We start from the raw sequence: 19,527 nt of genomic DNA, 5'->3' as shown, positions 1-19,527 counted from the left end.
CTCGTTCAGGGCGAAAACTTCTTTATCTCATTTTCATAAAATAAAATGCTATAGTATTTAACTTTTCCACTCTATCGGCAAATGATGATTCTGAAAGAAAACGCTCCCGATGTCTGTTTGCTATAGCAACGAACGCTACTTCATGCATCTGATAAACCTCGCGCTCTTATTTCAAGGTTGTGGTTAATGCTGTGGTTATTTTAACAGTTTCCTTCGTACATTCAGTTCAATGACATTGTTAAAACACATTTATCATTCAATGGAACTGTGCGTATGCTTTAGACACTTACATTTTGTCCATGCAATAAATGCGCAGCTGCTCGATTGATTCGAATGTCTTCGGTGTGACCGAGAGCCACTGAAAAACTACAGAAAAGTAAAACTACTTCACTTTAGCATTGCTGGCTACGAGTAGCCTACTAAGGAGAGATCACACATCAGCTGCTCAAAAAATGTGTCAGTGAGACGAACTGAGTGCAAGCGCAATCCAGTGACAGTCACAGGCGGTAAATAGTAGATCGTCAGGGTTTGTAATCGATGCATCGATAAAACGAGTGAATCGTTACACCCCTACTAACAAGAAATGACGGGCCAAGTGGTGGCAAAGAATTCAGGATCAGGTTCAATTGTTTAAGCTTTTAATCATCAGGATGTTGCCAGCCCTTCCGTTCAATTGGCAGTTAATATTCAGTGGATGCTCCTAAATTTCTGTTGGTGCTCCTAACTTCTTGAGGTTGGGAGCACCAGTTCTACCAAGTAAACAGAGGCGGACTTACCCATTAGGCAAAGGTAGGCGACCGCCTTGGTCCCCCAAAAGCCAAGGGCCCCCTAAAATGCTTTTCATACACGAGATGTGTATTAAGCGCTGACATGAGAATGGTTGCTTGTCCGAGTTGAACACACTTCTCGTGTATCCTGCTTGTAGCAAATGAAAATATCATGTATCTGAAGCTGTAATTAAATATTGAGCAACAGTGCATATTATATGTTTATTGTTTTAAATGCCGCTTAGCTTACTCATTTGTGAGAAGGACCCAAGTAGAGGACGCATACGCAGTTACTTGTTTGGTTGATATAATCCTTAGGTGTATAAATGTATAATTTCCATTTCATTATTTTTTCATTTTCATTTACATTTGTAGTTAAAATAAGTTTATTTTAAAGTTTAGAATTAGACAGCTTTTGGCACACAGGCTTACGCTGGTAACTCATCAGTGGACTTTCCTCCTCAATATAGGCTATATTTTTCTCATTCTCACTAATTCAAGTTTTTATATGAATGAATCTCTGAAGGGAACCAACTGTCTTCAGAAAAGTTTCGGTGGCATTTTCATTTTATCTGATAAAGTAGCGTTTATGAGCAGCGCTGCTTTGTTTACAGCCATTACCGGGGAAACCACTGTATTTCTGATGTTCCAAAAGCGCTTCCTGCTGGCAGAGAATCAGTGTGCATTTTCAATAATCCCATCTGCAGTTTTTGTTCAGATCGTTTTAAATTATTATCATAATTTATACTTCCGACTCATTTTTTCTTTTAAAAAAAAAGTGCTAAAATTGTGAGCTTTATTATTTTATAATTTATTTTGTTTTTGTGAAAACTGTAAATACAAATGCTATTTTGTGGTCTACAGCATGAAAGAAAGCCATTATAACATGTACATAAAAAATGTAGAAACATTGGACACAACTGTGGGGCACCATTACGCAGCGGCAAGCATCACAACAAAAAAGGAACCTCAAGGCTGATCTAGGTAAATGTGTGCAAATATATATACGGCCCGATTCCTATATTTTGTCAGGGGCCCCCAAATCACTAAATCCACCCCTGCAAGTAAAAAAGTTAATTTCGACCCCTGCACCATGCGGCCACACAGCTTCTTGATGTGACCGTCCCATTTGAGGGGCTGAGGTTTGTTTGACCAACTGCCAAGCAACATTTAACACGCCACACTGAGCATTGACAACATTAAACTGAATAAACTGTAACATTAGATAATGACAAAAGTTCACCACAGTATTACAAATTCTTATAATGCCCTTAAAAAGTATTGTGCCAATACCATGGAGTAGTAATGGTAATACAATGGTATTTTGATATATAAAATGGTACTAGTCCACTTATGGTTCTCCTAAGGTCTAAAGAACCAAGTATTGGTTATTCGTCTAAGGAACCATTAGTATGGTTCATTTCCAAAAACAAGATGGTCCATTTTGTTACTGTAATCTAAATATAACTTACTTTTCAAAGCTGAAGTCTGTGCGCTTTGTTCTTCGAGAAACGTGAACCTAGGTCTGGTATTGGTCTTATATTCTGCTCGTTTGTGAGAGGAGGGTCCGTTAAAACGGTTAACCCGCTCAGTTTCCCGGCTAACTGTCAACACTCGCTTCTCTCTCACATAGGCGCTCTCACCTGTGCAGGTGAAACTGTGCTGAATACGTTGAGAGTAGTTTAAGATATTATAAACTAACGGTTAGTTGTTATAAACGGAGTACAACCTCCCTCACAGACATAAAATCCTAGAGCGAGGGGTAACGTTAACTGACTGAGACTTAAGAGGCGCGTGAAGCTTTTTTGGTCTGTCACCATGGTAACCTCTGGTACAAGCCATGGAAATCTAGCTCCCCGCGAAAACAAACAAACCCCGGCACAGTCAACATATTCAAATATCTCAAGTCTGGTTAATATATTTGTAATAAAGAAAATAATTTAGAAGCTAAATCTCACATTAGCTCAATAGTCTGTTATTCTATTTTTACATACGGGCTTGGTGTTCCTAAATTTGTCCACCTGACACAAAGGCATCTGACCGGTGCATCACTCTATCACATAGTACGAACCATTTCTTCCACCTTCGAGCGTTCCAGATTTAAAATGGTGTCAATAATAATAAAATTCGAGCAAAACTTTCATAATTTAGTGGTAATTCACTCCGGGATACGAAATAGGTTGATATTTGTTGAAATAACTTTGAATGTCTTTAGTGAGGGAGCTAGCAAGCTAACAGAAGTTGAGAGGGAGAAACAACTGCACGAGCACAGCCAGCAAGCTGTTTTACCGAACAGCCAGGAAACTTACCTTGAACGTTGAGACGATCTATTACTGGAACATGAAAATAATTCCCATATGAAGTTTATTAAAATCCAAGATAAAGTGTCAATGCGTAGTGTACTTTCTACTCAGAGTAACCGCCTCTCTAGTCGCGGCCATCTTTTTTACCCCATATCCTCCAAGCAAACAGGCGGATGGATACCGCTCTCATTTTCATTAAACCGTCATTTAATGTAAATTTCTTTCTATTTATTACATCTTTTGACATTTAAAGCTGTACGTTTCTATTTTAAGACGATACCCTTTTAAAAAAGCTAAGCTAGCTTACAAACTGAGGCCATACATGAGTGGCACTATTTTACTTCTCGGAAGCATTTGGAACAGTTGGAGAAGTTGTGCGCAATGTCTAAAAAGTACAGAATGCAGAGAAATGTGACTGATGAAATGATGGTGATGAGTGAATCCCAGTAAAAAGAAATGATAAACAAGGAAAAATATTTATTACAAATATTAAATAAATATTTTTTTCAATTAAATATTTCTGGTTTGATGGATTCAATGTCAAAGAAACGTTCCCCCGGTTTCACAGACAAGGCTTAAACCAAGTCCCAGACTAAAATGTAAATCTGAGCTGTGCCAACTTAAAGAAACTTGCACTGACTGATCTTGACATTTAAAGCTGTACGTTTCTATTTTAAGACGATACCCTTTTAAAAAAGCTAAGCTAGCTTACAAACTGAGGCCATACATGAGTGGCACTATTTTACTTCTCGGAAGCATTTGGAACAGTTGGAGAAGTTGTGCGCAATGTCTTAAAAGTACAGAATGCAGAGAAATGTGACTGATGAAATGATGGTGATGAGTGAATCCCAGTAAAAATAAATAATAAACAAGGAAAAATATGTTTCACAGATAAGGCTTAAGCCTAGTCCTAGACTAAAATGTAAGTCTGAGCTGTTTCAATTGAAAGAAACTTGCACTGACTCATCTCAAAATATATCAGTGCCTGTGTTTTGTCTTAAGATGCACACCAGTAATGTTTTTTTCTAAGCACGTTTATAAAAAATTACTTAAATGTCCTAATTGAACTATGGCCTAATCCTGGTTTAGTCTAAACCCTGTCTGTGAAACCAGGCTGTTATATTATGTCATGAAAAATGTACACATAGGTCCCTGGGAGACAATTTCAAGGGCGAAAACCCCAGTATAATTGCAAGGTTAAAAATGTTAGCATAACAATAGTTCATACGTTGAGAAGTGCATGGACAACCTGTTTTGAAATAGGCTAAGAAATATAAAGGAGTTGGATCTGGATCCAACCACGCCCCCTGGATCTTGTGTTCTGCAGCGAAGACCATCTCTCAGAGTAAGCTGAAGCGATAGTCCACTCCAAATGTAGTCTGTCATCATTTACTCATCCTCATGTTGCTTTAAACCTGTGTGACTGTCTTTCTTCTCTGGAACACAAAAGAAGATATTTTTAAAAATGTTGTTTTGGTTCCCATTGGCTTACAAAAACCACAACAGAAGTATGAAAAAAATGAAAACATTCTATTTATTTATTAAGGGGGTTGTGGAATAAAGAACAATGATAATAATTCTATATAAGAATTATATAGGAAGTATAACCCCCATGCTATCTTGGTCAAACTGTAAGATAAAACTGAGTGGGAGGCTAAATTCATCATATAGATTCACAAACATCTTTTTGTCATAATTTGACTTACATTTTCTCTGTGTATATCTGAAGTACCTATTTAAACAAATTCTAAACTTAAACTTGTGTTTATTTTAAATAAAACTGTTTATTTTATTATTTGTGTTTGCATTAAAATAAACAATACAAAATAGGATAATGTAATGCATTAATTAAAAAAATACAATAAAATAAAGCAAAGAAGGGCACTGCGGTTGAGATGGGACACATTCACACCTAAAGCATTCTGGATGTGAGGGCCACTGGATACAGTTTAGGAGAGAAGTAAATACATTCCACAACAGAGATCTGGATCTACAGTATATGCACTCCATTTAAACGGTGAGGTTGAGATTTAAGCTTCTTTCCTGAACTGTCTTTTTTCTTTTCTGTATAAATGCTCTAAAAATTCAATCCAAGCAAACAGAGGACTTCTGTTTTCCATCTTTTTTGGAAATACCATATAGTGTTCTTGTGAGCATACAAAGAAAAGGACAGCTTTACATCTTTTACTTACTATGCACAGACCATTTTAATAAAAAAAAAAAAAAAAGGATAACAGAGCACAAGTAACAGAAAATGGCAGTCCGAGGAAGAGATACTCTATGTACAAGCCCTGAGGTATGTTCTCTCCTCAGAGAAAATTCTGTGTATGTTCGAGATTAAAGGGGAAAAAAAAAAAAAGTGAGGGAGAGACAGACATTAAAGAACAAACAAGCGTGTAACTGAACAAGGCAATTCCTTGATCTAGAAGTGCAACTGTGCATCACTGTCTTTAACTGTAGAGGGAACATTCATGAACTTTACAAGTCTTTACAAACTGTACAAGTCCTATTATAGGAATAAAATGGTCAAAAGGTCCATAGGTGCCTCTGAGTGAGTGTGGTCAGAGTTCAGAGGTTATCTGGGTGATATTGGGGTTGTGGAGGAGGAGGCAGGGTTTTGGGGAGAGTGGAAGGGGGAGGAGGGTGAGAGATGTAGAGGGCTGCAAAGGTCCCCGTTGTGTAGTTTCCACAGCAACTCCTCGTTCTCCATAGATAGCCGTTTGTTGACCTTTGACTCTTTCTGTAGGGTCTGCTGAAGCATGGCCTGCTCTGTGGAGAGCTGTCTACAGTCAAACATGAAAAAAAAAAGATTTGAAATCTTCTACTTTGATCATTTAATACACTAATATTAGAAACAAACTGCTGTGCTGGATCCCAGAAGAACTCAAAGGAGCAGATGACAAATTAAGCTCGACTTACTTTGAAAGTGCAGCATGTTTGTCCATCCTAGCCTTGTAGTCCTCGTTCTCCTGCTGGACTTTCTTTAAACACTCTTCTAGTTTCAAATTATCGTCAATCTGTGAACAATGATAAAAACGTTAATGTATTATTTATTAATCAAAAACACATCATACCAGTGGTAAACCCAAAGTTAAGTTAAAAATTACAATTGCTCTATGTTAGAGAGTTTAAATATGGCAAGTTACAACAGGACTACAGTACTAGCCTTAAAGGGATAGTTCACACAAAAATGAAACATTTCTCTATTATGCAGAACACACAGAAGAAAAGATATTTTAAATTTCTCTGCATTTTGTGCATACAATGAAAGTCATTTGGGCCCAATGTCATTTTGAACTTAAATGAAATTCATTTTATAGACAAAAACATTCTTCAAAATTCTTTTTTTGCGTTTCACAGTCAAAAGAAAAGGGTTTGGGTTAGTTTAAAAGGAAGAGTAAATCATTTTTGGGTGAACTATCCTTTGAGGCATCATTTTGGATCAATCAGTAAATATCTGACAGTGTCAAAAATTATGTAATGGGAATAAAAGGAAGCTACTTGACATGAAGGCAGTTGACCTGGCAAAGGCTAATTATAGATACAGCGACACAGGAAAATCTAACCAGAATGTCATGGGCTCACAATGCCATGAAGAGGCTACTGGGGCATCTAAGGCATATTTATGCATTATATCTGTGCATATTCTCACCAGTTTGTCCATCTGCATGAGCTTCTTGCCTTGCTGGTGTATCTGGTAGGTCTTTATTTCCAGCACGGCTCTGAGACTCTCCAGCTCCTGTTCCAAATACAGCGTGTGGGCGTCCTTCTGCACACAGAGAAACAGGTGCTCAGTTTGGGTTTCACGCCATCTGGGACTACAAAGTAGTACACGGAGCATCTCTACGGGTCACAGGCTTAGTATGTAACTAGCTTTACATGGTCAAGATGGTTAATCAGACGTCCCACTTCGCAGAAGAACTACGCAAATTTAAACATTTCTGATGTACTGTATTAGAAAGCAGTTCCTGGTGTCAGCGTTGTTATTTTTAACTAAAATTAAAACTATTAAAAGTCATTTTTGTTCATTTAAATAAAGCTGAATTCAAATAAAATATAAATAATAGATGAAAAACTTGAGCAAAAAATAGAAATGCCTTGTAAACTACGAGAAATAAAATAAACTGAAGTATTAAAATTACTCAAATTAAAATGAACTTAAGCCAAGTAGAAAAAACAAACAAAATTACTTAAATTAAAAATGAAAACCAAAAATATGAAAATAAAAGCCAAGTCAAAATATTAATAATTATAATAGAATATTACCAGTAGTTTTGGGCTTGGGCTTGTCATACAAAATATATAAATAAAATCAGTAAAAAAAGGATTTAGATTCAATAACACCAACTGTTAACCAGCCCTGTGGTTATACTGAGAATAATACATATAATTGCATATGTCTTGCAAATTTTACCTGACTTTTGTCTGCTAGAGCTCTCCTCCGTTTCTCCTCTTCTCTGATTCTTTCTTTCAAAGCCTCGTTTTCTTCTGTCAAAGTCTGAATTTTCTCCTGTAACAGTGATTAAATAAACAATTACCAAACATTTTCAATTTGCAAATTAAGTAAATAACTGAATGCTATACATTTCGAAGTTAAAAAGTGAGTTTGTTCATATTTAAGTTAGACGGTGATGCATACATTGAGCGTGGCTTCAGACTCTTTGAGTGTTTTATCAAGTTCTTGCATGTCCTGTTCATGAATCTTCCTGAGCTCTGGAAAAGGAAAAAAAACTCAAATTGATCCTCCTCGTCTGACAGAAAGATTAGCTCAAATTCAAAATATAGTGCATTAGATGAAAGGATAAACAATAGGCCTTTTGATGACTGCAGTGAAATGACCTGCAAGTGACGCCTCATGTTCCTGTTTCAGTGTTGCTATCTGCTGAGTGTGTGCCACTTCCTGTTGGTTCCTCAGTGCTTCTTGTTTGTTCCTCACATCCTCCACCTGTAAGTGGAAACCATACTCGTCATCATCATCATCATCATATAACAATAAAAACATGTACTTTTTTTTTTGCTTAAGTTGCACTGGTTGGTATTGCAGAGCATTATGTAAAAATATGTTGTCAGTAACTGGTGCCATTTATTCATGATTAATTTAAACAGACAAACATAAAAAAAAAAAATAAAAAAAAATGGTGCACATATTCAGAAAATGCACTCACAATAAACCAGACATAGTATTGCATGATTAGAGCTGTGTGATTTGAATAGGTTAACATGATTTCATTCCACTTGTGATTTCTTTGTGATGTAAGCAGAGGCGAGTCCAGGTAAGATCCTACCTGCTGCTGCATGAGAGCCCTGCATTTATCCGCCTCCCTTTGATAGGCCTCGTGGGTCTTGTCCCATTCTGCGGAGTAGAAGTCCTTCAGTCTTTCCTCCAGCTGCTGTAGTTCTTTCTGATGCTGCTCTTGTAGTTTCTGAAACAATGCCTCCAAAGATAAACGCACCTCTTCCTTCTCTCTCTCCAACTGCTCACAACACGAGACAGAGTTACCTGGGAATTAAGCGATAGAGAAGAGCATGTTAGGAAAAAGATGACTCTTGATCTTGTGGAACTCTCAAGATGACATAAACTTGGCTTTGTCTTAGTGCTTGGTCTGGATCTACATCTTGGCTCCAACTACTCTATCTAACATGCTATGCCTGCTTGCTGGAATAAATGATGCCTTCTATCTTGCAGTTCACTACAATACTTTTTGGATAGGTCTTGGTCTTGAGGAGTGTGGTATTGGTCTGGATCTTAAAAGAGTCTGATCTGGACACAAACTTGAATCTGATCTTGATAGAATCTTGAACAGATTCTCAAAACCATCAGTACATTATAGATTCTATTGTATTGCTAGATTGTGACTATTGTACTGCAATTTTTATTTTTATTTTTTGAATCTAGAATGTTATGGTGGTTTAGACAATACAATATAGAATGCACCACTTGGTCAATTTTTTAAAGAGTCAGTAAAATCCAGAAGAGAACCTACAATGTACTTCTCTAAAGAGCCAGTAGAATCTAACACAATCTAGAATGTACCAGTGGTTCAATTCACTAAAGAGAATAAAAACTAGAATATAACCCAGAATGTAAATTTAAACAACAGTACATTTACAAACAAAAACTAAAATAACTGAAACAGTTAACTGAAATAAAGCTGAAATAAAATAAATAAATAAATAAAAAACAAATTTGTTCTAGAGACAATTCTAGAAAAAAAATAGAAATGCAGCCTTGGCAACTAACTGAAATAAAATAAGTTTAAGTTAAGTACTAAAATGACTAAAAATAAATTAAAGTTAAAAAATATATATAAAAAATACTCCAAAATAAAACAGAACATAACAAAAACCTAAAACTTAAACTAAAATAAAGTAAAAACGAAAACTGAAAATATAAACATAAAAGCTGTATTCAATATATTAATAAATAAAATAAGAAATTCTAGAATAGCATATAAATAATACTGATTTAAACCAAATATACATTTAGAAAGAATGCATATCTGATTCCATTCTAAATGGTCAGTATAATCTAGAACAAGATGGTTTAATTCCATAAAGGATCAATATAATATAGAATGGAATTAATTTAATTAGCTATTTAATTCAGAAAAATCAAGATTTGAATCTAGAACATACTGGAGTAAGAATTCTATTCTAAGAATTGAACCAACAGTACACTTAAGTTCTGCAGAGTACAAATAGGATTCTTCTGACATGGAGTCTAGCATGCTTGTGTTAGCAGCATATGTTTTTGATACCTCAGGACAACTATTTCGTTGAGTTCTGTGAGGTAAAGGGCAGTGAACTTTAGAGGCAGACTGTCATTTGGCCAGCTGCACCTTCATACTTGCATACAGAAGCCAGCGTGAGTGAAACATTCCTCATACGCCACACACATCCTTCACACTTGTCCCGAAGCCAAAGGCCATGACAGTGCGTGAGGCCAGACTAATTAAACATAACAAGCTGCACATCTTTTTCATTCTACAGCATTAGAAATGTGTGTGTCCGGGCTTGCCAAGAATGCGTGTGTATGTGTTCAAGGTACAAACGCATCGAGGAGTCATATTTTGTTGCTAACGCATACATACAAATAAACACAACAACTCCAAACACAATGAAAGGCTGTCAAATGTCTACAGGGAATAATAAAACAGGTAGAGTGTGATTGCTGTGTGGTTGATATCATCGGTTTCCCAATTCCCAAACAAAGAGCTGTACAGTTTCATCAATACGATGCTCATCAGAACAGAGTATTCAACAGGATAAAACACGATCAGCCTCACTCTGGAATGTAGGGAATAACATCATCCAAGAGGGACCGGCAAATCACGGCAAGGCAGTAAAGCTTAAAATACATGCTAAATGGTGTTAATAACACAGACAAAGAAAAAATACATAGATTACTAGAGCATTTTCTAAAGAAAATTTGAGTATCACTTTTTGCTACAATGCCAGGATGTTGCTAAATGTTTTAGTGCATTAAAAATGTGTTGCTAAGGTCCCACTGTCAAGTTTCTGTGATATTCTGGTGCCTAAATACAGCTTGGGTAAATTATCTATGAGGAAAAAAAAAAAAAAACTCTGCAATTCCAAGTATAGGTGTGACCCCGAACCTAGGCACACAGACCTATTTTATCAGAATTGTGCCCTTGAGCAAGACCGTTATCCCAAGGTTTCTCACAGAACCTTTCCCTACAATTAGTGTTTTTCAAGTCACTCTGAATAAAAGCACCAATGACAGTGGTGTCAGTTAAATGACAGCTATCTAACCAAGATGAAAGCTCACGGTCTGTGAGCCATGAGAAGGGACATAATAACCAAGCCACTGTGTATGACTAGACATGTTTTGCTTACCCAATTGCTCTCGCAGTTTGTTGATTTGGATGGAAAATTCTTCCCTCTGTTTGATTGCCGCCTCACGCTATATCAAATGACAGAAGAAACAAAACCAAAAATCAGTCAACATGATTCAAACAAATAAAAAATAAAAATAAAAAAAAGTAAAAGTAAAAGGATAGCTGACAATAAAATTGAGTTTAGGGTAAAATAATATATAGTATTAGATTAAAATTACAATGCATAATTTTTGTATAATACTACGGAGCCCCGCACATGGCATGCAGGAAAAAAATAGTAGGCTAAATCGTGTGCACAATTGACTATTTCGTTCCCTCGATTTATAAATTGTGCACACGACTTACTCATTCGTTCCCCTCGATTTGCTAAATCGTGCACACGATTTATAAATCGAGAGAACAAATTAGTAAATTGTGTGCACAATTTAGCAAATCGAGGGAACGAATTATCAAATCGATGGAACGAAATAGTAATCGTGTGCACGTTTTAGTACATCGAGAGAACTGTGCAGGGCTCCGTATAATACAAATGTTTAATACAAAAAGTAACACACGATTTATAAATCGAGAGAACGAATTAGTAAATTGTGCGCACGATTTAGTAAATCGAGGGAACGAATTATCAAATCGATGGAACGAAATAGTAATCGTGTGCACGTTTTAGTACATCGAGGGAATGAATTAGTAAATCGTGCGCACGATTTACTAATTCATTCCCTCGATGTACTAAAACGTGCACACGATTACTATTTCGTTCCTTCGATTTGCTAAATCGTGCGCACGATTTACTAATTCATTCCCTCGATGTACTAAAACGTGCACACGATTACTATTTCGTTCCTTCGATTTGCTAAATCGTGCGCACGATTTACTAATTCATTCCCTCGATGTACTAAAACGTGCACACGATTACTATTTCGTTCCTTCGATTTGCTAAATCGTGCGCACGATTTACTAATTCATTCCCTCGATGTACTAAAACGTGCACACGATTACTATTTCGTTCCTTCGATTTGCTAAATCGTGCGCACGATTTACTAATTCATTCCCTCGATGTACTAAAACGTGCACACGATTACTATTTCGTTCCTTCGATTTGCTAAATCGTGCGCACGATTTAGCAAATCGAAGGAACGAAATAGTAATCGTGTGCACGTTTTAGTACATCGAGTTAACGAATTAGTAAATCGCACGATTTATTTATTTTTTCTTGCATGTCATGTGCAGGGCTCCGTATAATACAAATGTTTAATACAAAAAGTAATGTGTCATTTTAAATATTTTTAGAAGTATAGCTTGTCACAATGCAATGGTCCTTCAAATGTTTTCAGGTGGCAGATAAATTCATCTGGAAAACAAAAATTAAGGACTACAAACCAATGTTTTTAACAAACTAAACAAAAACTTGGTTTTAATTGAATTTTTTCTGAAATAAATAAAATAAAATAAAATATAAATATTAGATTTATATAGACAACTTAAACAGAACAGTTGAAATCAAATTAAGTTAAATTTGAAGCACTAAAATTACTAAAAAATAAAGATAAAAAAATGAAAGATAAATATTAAAAGAACTAATAAAAAAACACATAATAAAATTACTCAAACTTAAATTAACATTTAAATATAAAAATAAAAGCCATCTTAAAATAATGATAAATACTATAATAGTATATAATTATATATGATGATAAAATAATCACTGCTTATTGGGGGAGCCAATAATACGAAACAAATACTCTCAATTTTGCAAATTCTTATTTAATTGAAATTAGATACTACTAATGAACCGACTGTTTTACTCACAAATTACTGTGAACATACTTAGTAAATTCATGTTATGAATTGATTAATCAGTCATTTAATTTAATGTTGTTACTTCTTTGTCTATTAAAATTATTTATTTAATCAGCCAACCACCTGGAATCTGGTCATGGACCATCAATGGTGCACAGCTTGAGAACAACTGAACTGCAGGACACTGCAGGTCATTCATTAGAATTTCCCAAAAACCTTGTAAAAGCTCCAGATATACTTTAATTCAACCTCAAACATACTTTAAAGAGCCAACACATCACATCTGATTGTAACTATGGATAAAACACTCTACAGTTCCCAAGTTTTTGCAATGATATCATGTATTACGTGTGACTCTCAGCTAGACACTGTCAGTATTGGCAGAATGGGTTGTTTTTGTTGGATAAGAACCATCTCAATCAGTTTCTTGTCAGCAGGCATGATCAAGGGTCAGTGTGAGGCTGATTTAAATGTTCCAGGAAAGACGTATGTGTGTGTCTGTGATTAAGCAGCGTGTTACAGTAACCTCTACATAGCCAAAGATCACACGGCCTGGGAGAGATACTATGTTCTATAATAAAGACTGTCAGAGAGTGCTGAACACGTGATAGACAAACTTAACAGAACAGGCTGACACACAAATCTCATGTCCATACTGAAGTCATACTCCCTGTTATGAAAAAGTAAACACATGATTGTGCACTACAGTTTTGAATGCACAAACTGGGATTTGAACCATAAAAAAAGAACAAACAAAATACATTACTCCAATCCTAATCACATATGTACAACACATGATGACACACGACTGCCATCACAAACCATAATGAATCACCTAACAAGCTTAACAATGGTTTGGTTGAAGAACAGGAAGTTAACAATCCAAAAATGCCTACACATTCAAAAAGGAGTTACTGAGAAAGAGTAAATCTGCCAATAACAGTAGTTGCAAAATGACCATTCAAAATGAAGAGGAACTAAACTGCACCTTTTGATTCTTCTTGGAGCCAGGAAGATTTTTCAAGTCAGGTTTGCTCCCGGAGGAGCCCATCTTCTCCTCAAACTCCCGCTCCCTCTCTCTCCTCTCCCCTACCAGTCACACAACCCAACAATCTTCAGCTACTTTTCTCCTTCTCTACTCTAAAAACTGGTCTGTCAGCATCAGTCTCCAGGCATGCTTCATTAGAAACGATTCCCTCCCTATCACAGACCTGCCCCCGTATTCCTCCTAAGAGAGAGGGAGTGGAAACTCAGATAAGAGAAAATGGAAAGATGAATGTTGAAAGAGTGAGTAGGTGGAAAAGTCGGTTCTATGGTTATGAAAAAAACATTTTTTGGTTTTCATGGGCAAACAATTTGATTGGTGCTTACTGATACTGAGACCAAAGTAATAGATGCATCACATTTTGCCAGGGTACATGGAAAAAAGAAAGTCCAAAAGGTGATATCAGAGTTACATAACATGACCGTTCTGTAAATGAGATTGTGCTCGGTGTATTGGTATTTAAATAATATTATGGTCAACATGGGAACCGTTACATGGCAGAAAACCACAGGTCTGCAATGCTGTTCAGTATAAAGGGGGAAGGAAAAGACATGACGGATCAGGACAAACGAGTAAACAGAAAAGAAAAAAAATATGATTAAATTAAAAAGTTAAAAAGTAATTTTACTCAAATGCAAATGCAATAGTTTTGATGGCAGTTCAAACAAATGCGAATAACCATTTCCATGGGCTTGAATGCATTTTATGTTTTCAGGTATGATTTTACAAAACAAGTTTTTCTTGAAATACAAATCTTTGGTGGACACTTCAAGGGTGATATTTTTCATAAAAACAGCCTCAAATATGACATGTAACTATATTCTATGAAATACGGTAAAGTGCAAAGTGGTAGGTGGCTACTGAGAAACACTGCTCTACTGTCATCAGCCAAACAGCTGTGAGGTGGGAAAATAAACCACACCCCTTCTCCAAATCCCACCCCCTGGGCCTCAGTAGCAGCTGGTGCATTCCTCACAGCAACATCCCACCTCCTCTGTGCTCACTATCAATCACAATGGGTGACACAAGGGCTAAAACTGTCAACTTTCCCCAAAGTAAAGGTTCTCTTTTTTCATGAGTGGGAAGAAAGTGAACGTTTTGTGTGTCCTAGAAAGTATGTGACTGTATAAGGGGTTTCTGGAGGAGAAGTGCAAAATCTGTTAAGTATCCTAGGTGTTTTTTAAGCTGTTTGGATAAGAAGAATTGATGCTGGGAAGGCTAGCTATTACTGAGAGATAAGGAGATAAGATAACAAATTTGCATTATATATAGGACACTGAGGAATGCATGGAATGAGATGAGATGGTTAAAATGGAAAAAGTGATGACAAAGTATTAGAGAAAGAAAGAAAGAAAGAAAGAAAGAAAGAAAAAGAAAGAATAATAGTGTTTACCTACAGCTGGGTTCAGGCAGATTAGAGTATGTTTAAAGTCAACATAAAATCAAAATTCACCCTATTCACTTTCCTAATACACATTCCTAGGCTTGTGCATGATTTATGGGTGCACATTATTTCAGAGAAAAATTGTTTGTTGTCACAATCTTTCAACAAAATGTAAAGCGTTTCTCCACCTCTGAAACGCCTTTTTTGACTGCCGTTACTAGGCCTTCTTATTTTTCAGCTTTCTCCAATCTGCAGTCCATTCTGGTGCACTTTTCATGATCCAAACAATTCTAGAAGGAGAAACTTAGATGAAAAATTCAGATTCAAATTTTCTTGTTGAATATCTAATATCTTAATCCAGTTCCATTCGAGTGGATGTTACATATATCCTTTATCACTTTTGCCGCTCCGGCCTCATTTCAACATTCAAAATTGAGAAATATTTCTGCCAGTCATGCAGGCAATAAAAGACAGCTCACGCCTTCAGTTGATCACACATCATCAGACAGTGTAGTATATGATTCAATACAGCATTTTACGTCTAGATGATTTTACTGTCAGTGGTTCTGCCTCGGGGCCCATGAGGGCGGGATTACGCTCATACCTACTCTGTCAGAGAAACCAAAATGCAAACTGGTAGGGTGTTACTAAACACCCCAATCAAACAAAGAGTAGACTTTACGTTCACACTTCTCTTTTAAGTTTACCACAGACGTTACAGAGTGATCAAAGCTGAAATTATACATTTGGGTGTATTTAAGACTAACTAATGCAGACTGAATCTGTAGCTTAAGGATAGTGGTGTATGTCCTTAAAAAAGTCTACACAATCATCTGAGAATCTCCCTACTAAGATTTAAGCATTAAAAAGGCATTCAGTCAGTCATGAGCCATGTGACAAGGACATGTCAATGTTGTTGATTCATTATTACGTTTTACTGGTTAGGCAAGCTTAATACCTGATGCTTAACATAAAAAAAAACAACTGAATTACTTGTTTGTTGTACTTTCAGTTTTAGTAATAATTTTCTGAGACATCCTAAGAGAATAATTCTGTTCTTTTCAACTCTAGTACTATCCTGCTATTATTTTTGGTAGTACGGAGTGTTTACCTCATGGTTATTTGGATTATTCAGATCAGTGAGAACCCTTAAATACTTAGTTACACCTAGTGATTGACAGCTCCTTTAGATCTGCAAATATTTGCAGACTGAAAGAAGGCGAATAGAGCTTAGCACTCTGACAAATCTGTATCCAGGATACAGCCAATCACAAAATAAAGGGCTTTTACAGTCACTCCCTCCCAGGTATTTGATCATGCCAGGCCCTATACTTAGAGTTTGATGACTCTGACATTTAGTCAAAGAGACCCCAAAGAGACTGTCAGTTTCCTCTTCTACCTGTGTGGCTTGCTTGCATATTTAGATAGTCTGAACGGCAACGAACTACATTAAATCCGATTTGTGTGAATCCGTTTCGAGCTACATTCGTATGTGGTTTGGAATCCTATTTAAATCGCATTCCTGGAAATCCGTTTCAGTCTGACCGGTCAGATCGGATTTAGCCTAGCTTTTTCACGTTTTCACGCCACGTAAAAAGACGTTTTTGTAGAAAACATAATGAAAGTCTTTGCAGAAACAAGCTTGTGTTGTTGCGAGTTGTCATGTCGTAAGACAACATCTGTATTGCAAACTGTATTGCTGTTATTGTTTAGTGTTGGCATAACAACGCAACGGCATTGCCATAGAAACCAATGCACATTCCGTAAAACGAAAGAGCGCGTACGGACACACAAATCGGATATGAACAGTTGCGATACACAGTGTGGACAGTCAGTCGTCTAGATCGGATTCCAACTGGATATGCACAAAATCGGATTTAGGCTGACAGTCTGAACGAGGCTATAGAGCCACAACAGAATTCTAGATATTTTTAATTGTAAAGTTTCCGTATAACTTAATGAGAAAGATAATCAGTCCTACTAAAGAAAATTCTTAAATGATCATAAATTATCGCTTTATCTCACACAGTCTCATATTAAACACCACTATGGGTAGCTCTCTGTCAGAGACCACTCTGCTAAAAGATCAATAATGTGCTGAATAGCAATATAATCACACCACTACAAGAAAGTAACGCAGAAAATGAATGAGGAGAAAACCTGCACAAAGAAATATGTACACAGAAATAAAGAGAAAATATTAAACAGTAAAACTCTCCAACCTCGCTGAAGATGTGCTGCACAACCAGGACGAGAGCCTCCAGGCGGCGATTGCCGTTAGCGATGAGTTTACGGAGGTGCAGGATGCATTGACCCTTCTTCTCATTTTGAAGACGAAGATCTCTCTCTTCCTCTTCCTCCGTCGCTCCTCCTTGACTAGCTGGGCTGTGCTGCTGTGTCCGTCCAGCTGTGGTCCCTGCAGCTTTGGGCCCTTTGGAGCTCTTGTCCACTGTAAAAGAGCGCGTGTTCAGTGTGGTCATTATGTTCAGCATGATTTCACAGTCCAGAATCACATATTCTCCTCAGTTCAACCAGTAAGCAAAAAACTGCATTCACTCATCATAAGAAAGAAATAAACATGACTAATAGGAAAGCGCTGCAACAAAAGCTTTAATTCAGTCACACAAACAACATACGCCCTCTCTTGTAATAAGTCCTAGTGCATGCTGGGATTGAATCTTAATGATAATGCACTAAGGTCCAGAGAGCACATTAAGAGTGCATTAGAAAGATGTGTGTGTGTGTGTGTGTGTGTGTATTGAGAGTGCATTTTGGTCTCATCTTCTACTGGCTAACTGAAGTCAAAGCAAGGTTTCCCATCCCATAATCTGTGAAGAATATTGACTAACAGATTTCTCATACAGAAAAAATGAAAAAATGAAAATAAAATTCAGTATATCATCTATACCAAACATTTTCACCTTACTAAATCAAAAGGTTCTTTTTAATTAGTCACCTTCCCAATTACTATCAATTATACAAAAGACACAGAAGCGTATATATGTATATGATTGCAAGCTGTTCCACAATTATTAATCACTTTTTAACTTTTTCAGTTTACTTAAATAGCCCAAATAAATTAATACAGTTTATATTAAAATATACCATGTAGTCTCCAAATATATGACGTCATAAAATGTATAATAATTATACAAGAATTAGAAAAATAATGTGACGCTGTCATTGCTTCACATGTAAATTCCACATATATAATCTCTCTTATGTCTTAATTAGATATTTAAAGCATAAACATGAGGATAAAGACAGATAAAGGCTGGATATATCTGTCCATAATTTTTGTATTCAGTTGGCTTCTCTCAAACTTCCGGGACTGTGTATGACATTTAACAAGAACTGTAATTTAGGTGGTAATTTAGTCCTTGTTTGAATGCAATCTGTATTACTTAGCAACCTTAAAATATCCCACACACAAATCTGCCAAGTAACCACAACAGACACAAAAGCAGGAAAAGTTGAAGAGTACAAATTGAATATTAGCTATTGCTGAGAACTCCCATTCCCTAGTGGACTGCTTTGACAGCTGGCCTTAAAGGAACAGTTCACCCAAAAAATTAAAATTGCTTCATCACTATATGGGTGTGGATTTTAAGGTAGACAGAAAATACATTTGATTCACGATTCAAGAAAAAATAGGGTTCAAAAGTTGTCACTGGGTACACCTTTGTACCTAAAACGTAATGTTTACATATCAGTATCTAAAAGGTACATATGAGTACCTTTGAAAGGGAACCACCCAAGTGACAGCTTTTGTCCTTTTTTTCTGAGAGTGTAAATTTTCGGTTTGATTCAGGAAAGATTTTTGTACATTCAGAATGATTTGATTTAATCAGATTACCAATAATAGTAGTGTTTATATATTTTAAAATATTGAATGATATTTTACAGAAATACAATTGATCTGATTTTTAGCATTTTGAATCGATTCTTGACCACCAAAACAAATGATTCACGATTCAAAAATCCATGTTTCAAGATCAGTGTGGCTTCAGAATATTGAATATTGAATGTAGCTAAATACATCTGTAAGATTTGTGAGAAATGATGACAGAATTCTAATTTTTGGATGAGCTATCCCTTTAAAACACCTTCCATGAATCAGATAGTCTCTCTGATGCCCCCTGCTGGCACATTATTTAGACTGTAGTTGACCCTCAGATTCTGCTTTTACAGTCACATAGTTTCTTATAGCTTTCTTGGAAATGAAGTTACACAAAACAAATCATCTACAAATCATGTATCACTCTTAATGAAAGGAGACTGTTTTGAGGTGAAGTGTCAATATAGCAATATAGCATCAAGCGCCTGTAGAAATTCCACACACACACACACACACACACACACACACACACAC

At 36.3% G+C, this 19,527-nt stretch overlaps 2 protein-coding genes across 2 annotated transcripts in view; both read right to left on the bottom strand.

Annotated features, from left to right (window-relative positions):
* LOC107702267 (pericentriolar material 1 protein-like) overlaps nt 1-3,211 on the bottom strand; it is a 52,383-nt gene extending 49,172 nt beyond the window's left edge. The window contains exon 1 of the mRNA XM_016504525.1: nt 3,077-3,211. The gene's annotated coding sequence lies outside the window, so the exon portion shown is untranslated. The remainder of the gene's footprint in view (nt 1-3,076) is intronic.
* A 1,702-nt stretch (nt 3,212-4,913) lies between these two features.
* LOC107702266 (microtubule-associated tumor suppressor 1 homolog) overlaps nt 4,914-19,527 on the bottom strand; it is a 35,581-nt gene continuing 20,967 nt past the window's right edge. Inside the window, exons 7-15 of the mRNA XM_016504524.1 lie at nt 17,378-17,604; nt 10,928-10,994; nt 8,356-8,570; nt 7,910-8,015; nt 7,710-7,783; nt 7,485-7,580; nt 6,723-6,839; nt 5,990-6,087; nt 4,914-5,853 (exon numbers count right to left, since the gene is read on the bottom strand). Of these exons, the coding sequence (XP_016360010.1) occupies nt 5,646-5,853; nt 5,990-6,087; nt 6,723-6,839; nt 7,485-7,580; nt 7,710-7,783; nt 7,910-8,015; nt 8,356-8,570; nt 10,928-10,994; nt 17,378-17,604 (1,208 nt within the window). The 3' untranslated portion in view covers nt 4,914-5,645. The remainder of the gene's footprint in view (nt 5,854-5,989; nt 6,088-6,722; nt 6,840-7,484; nt 7,581-7,709; nt 7,784-7,909; nt 8,016-8,355; nt 8,571-10,927; nt 10,995-17,377; nt 17,605-19,527) is intronic.

The sequence above is a fragment of the Sinocyclocheilus anshuiensis genome, unplaced genomic scaffold (assembly GCF_001515605.1).
Source record: "Sinocyclocheilus anshuiensis isolate Anshui unplaced genomic scaffold, SAMN03320099.WGS_v1.1 scaffold86, whole genome shotgun sequence".
NCBI classification, from domain to species: Eukaryota; Metazoa; Chordata; class Actinopteri; order Cypriniformes; family Cyprinidae; genus Sinocyclocheilus; species Sinocyclocheilus anshuiensis.
The sequence above is the reverse complement of the archived record's forward strand: the minus strand, read 5'-3'. Positions and strand labels throughout refer to the sequence as shown.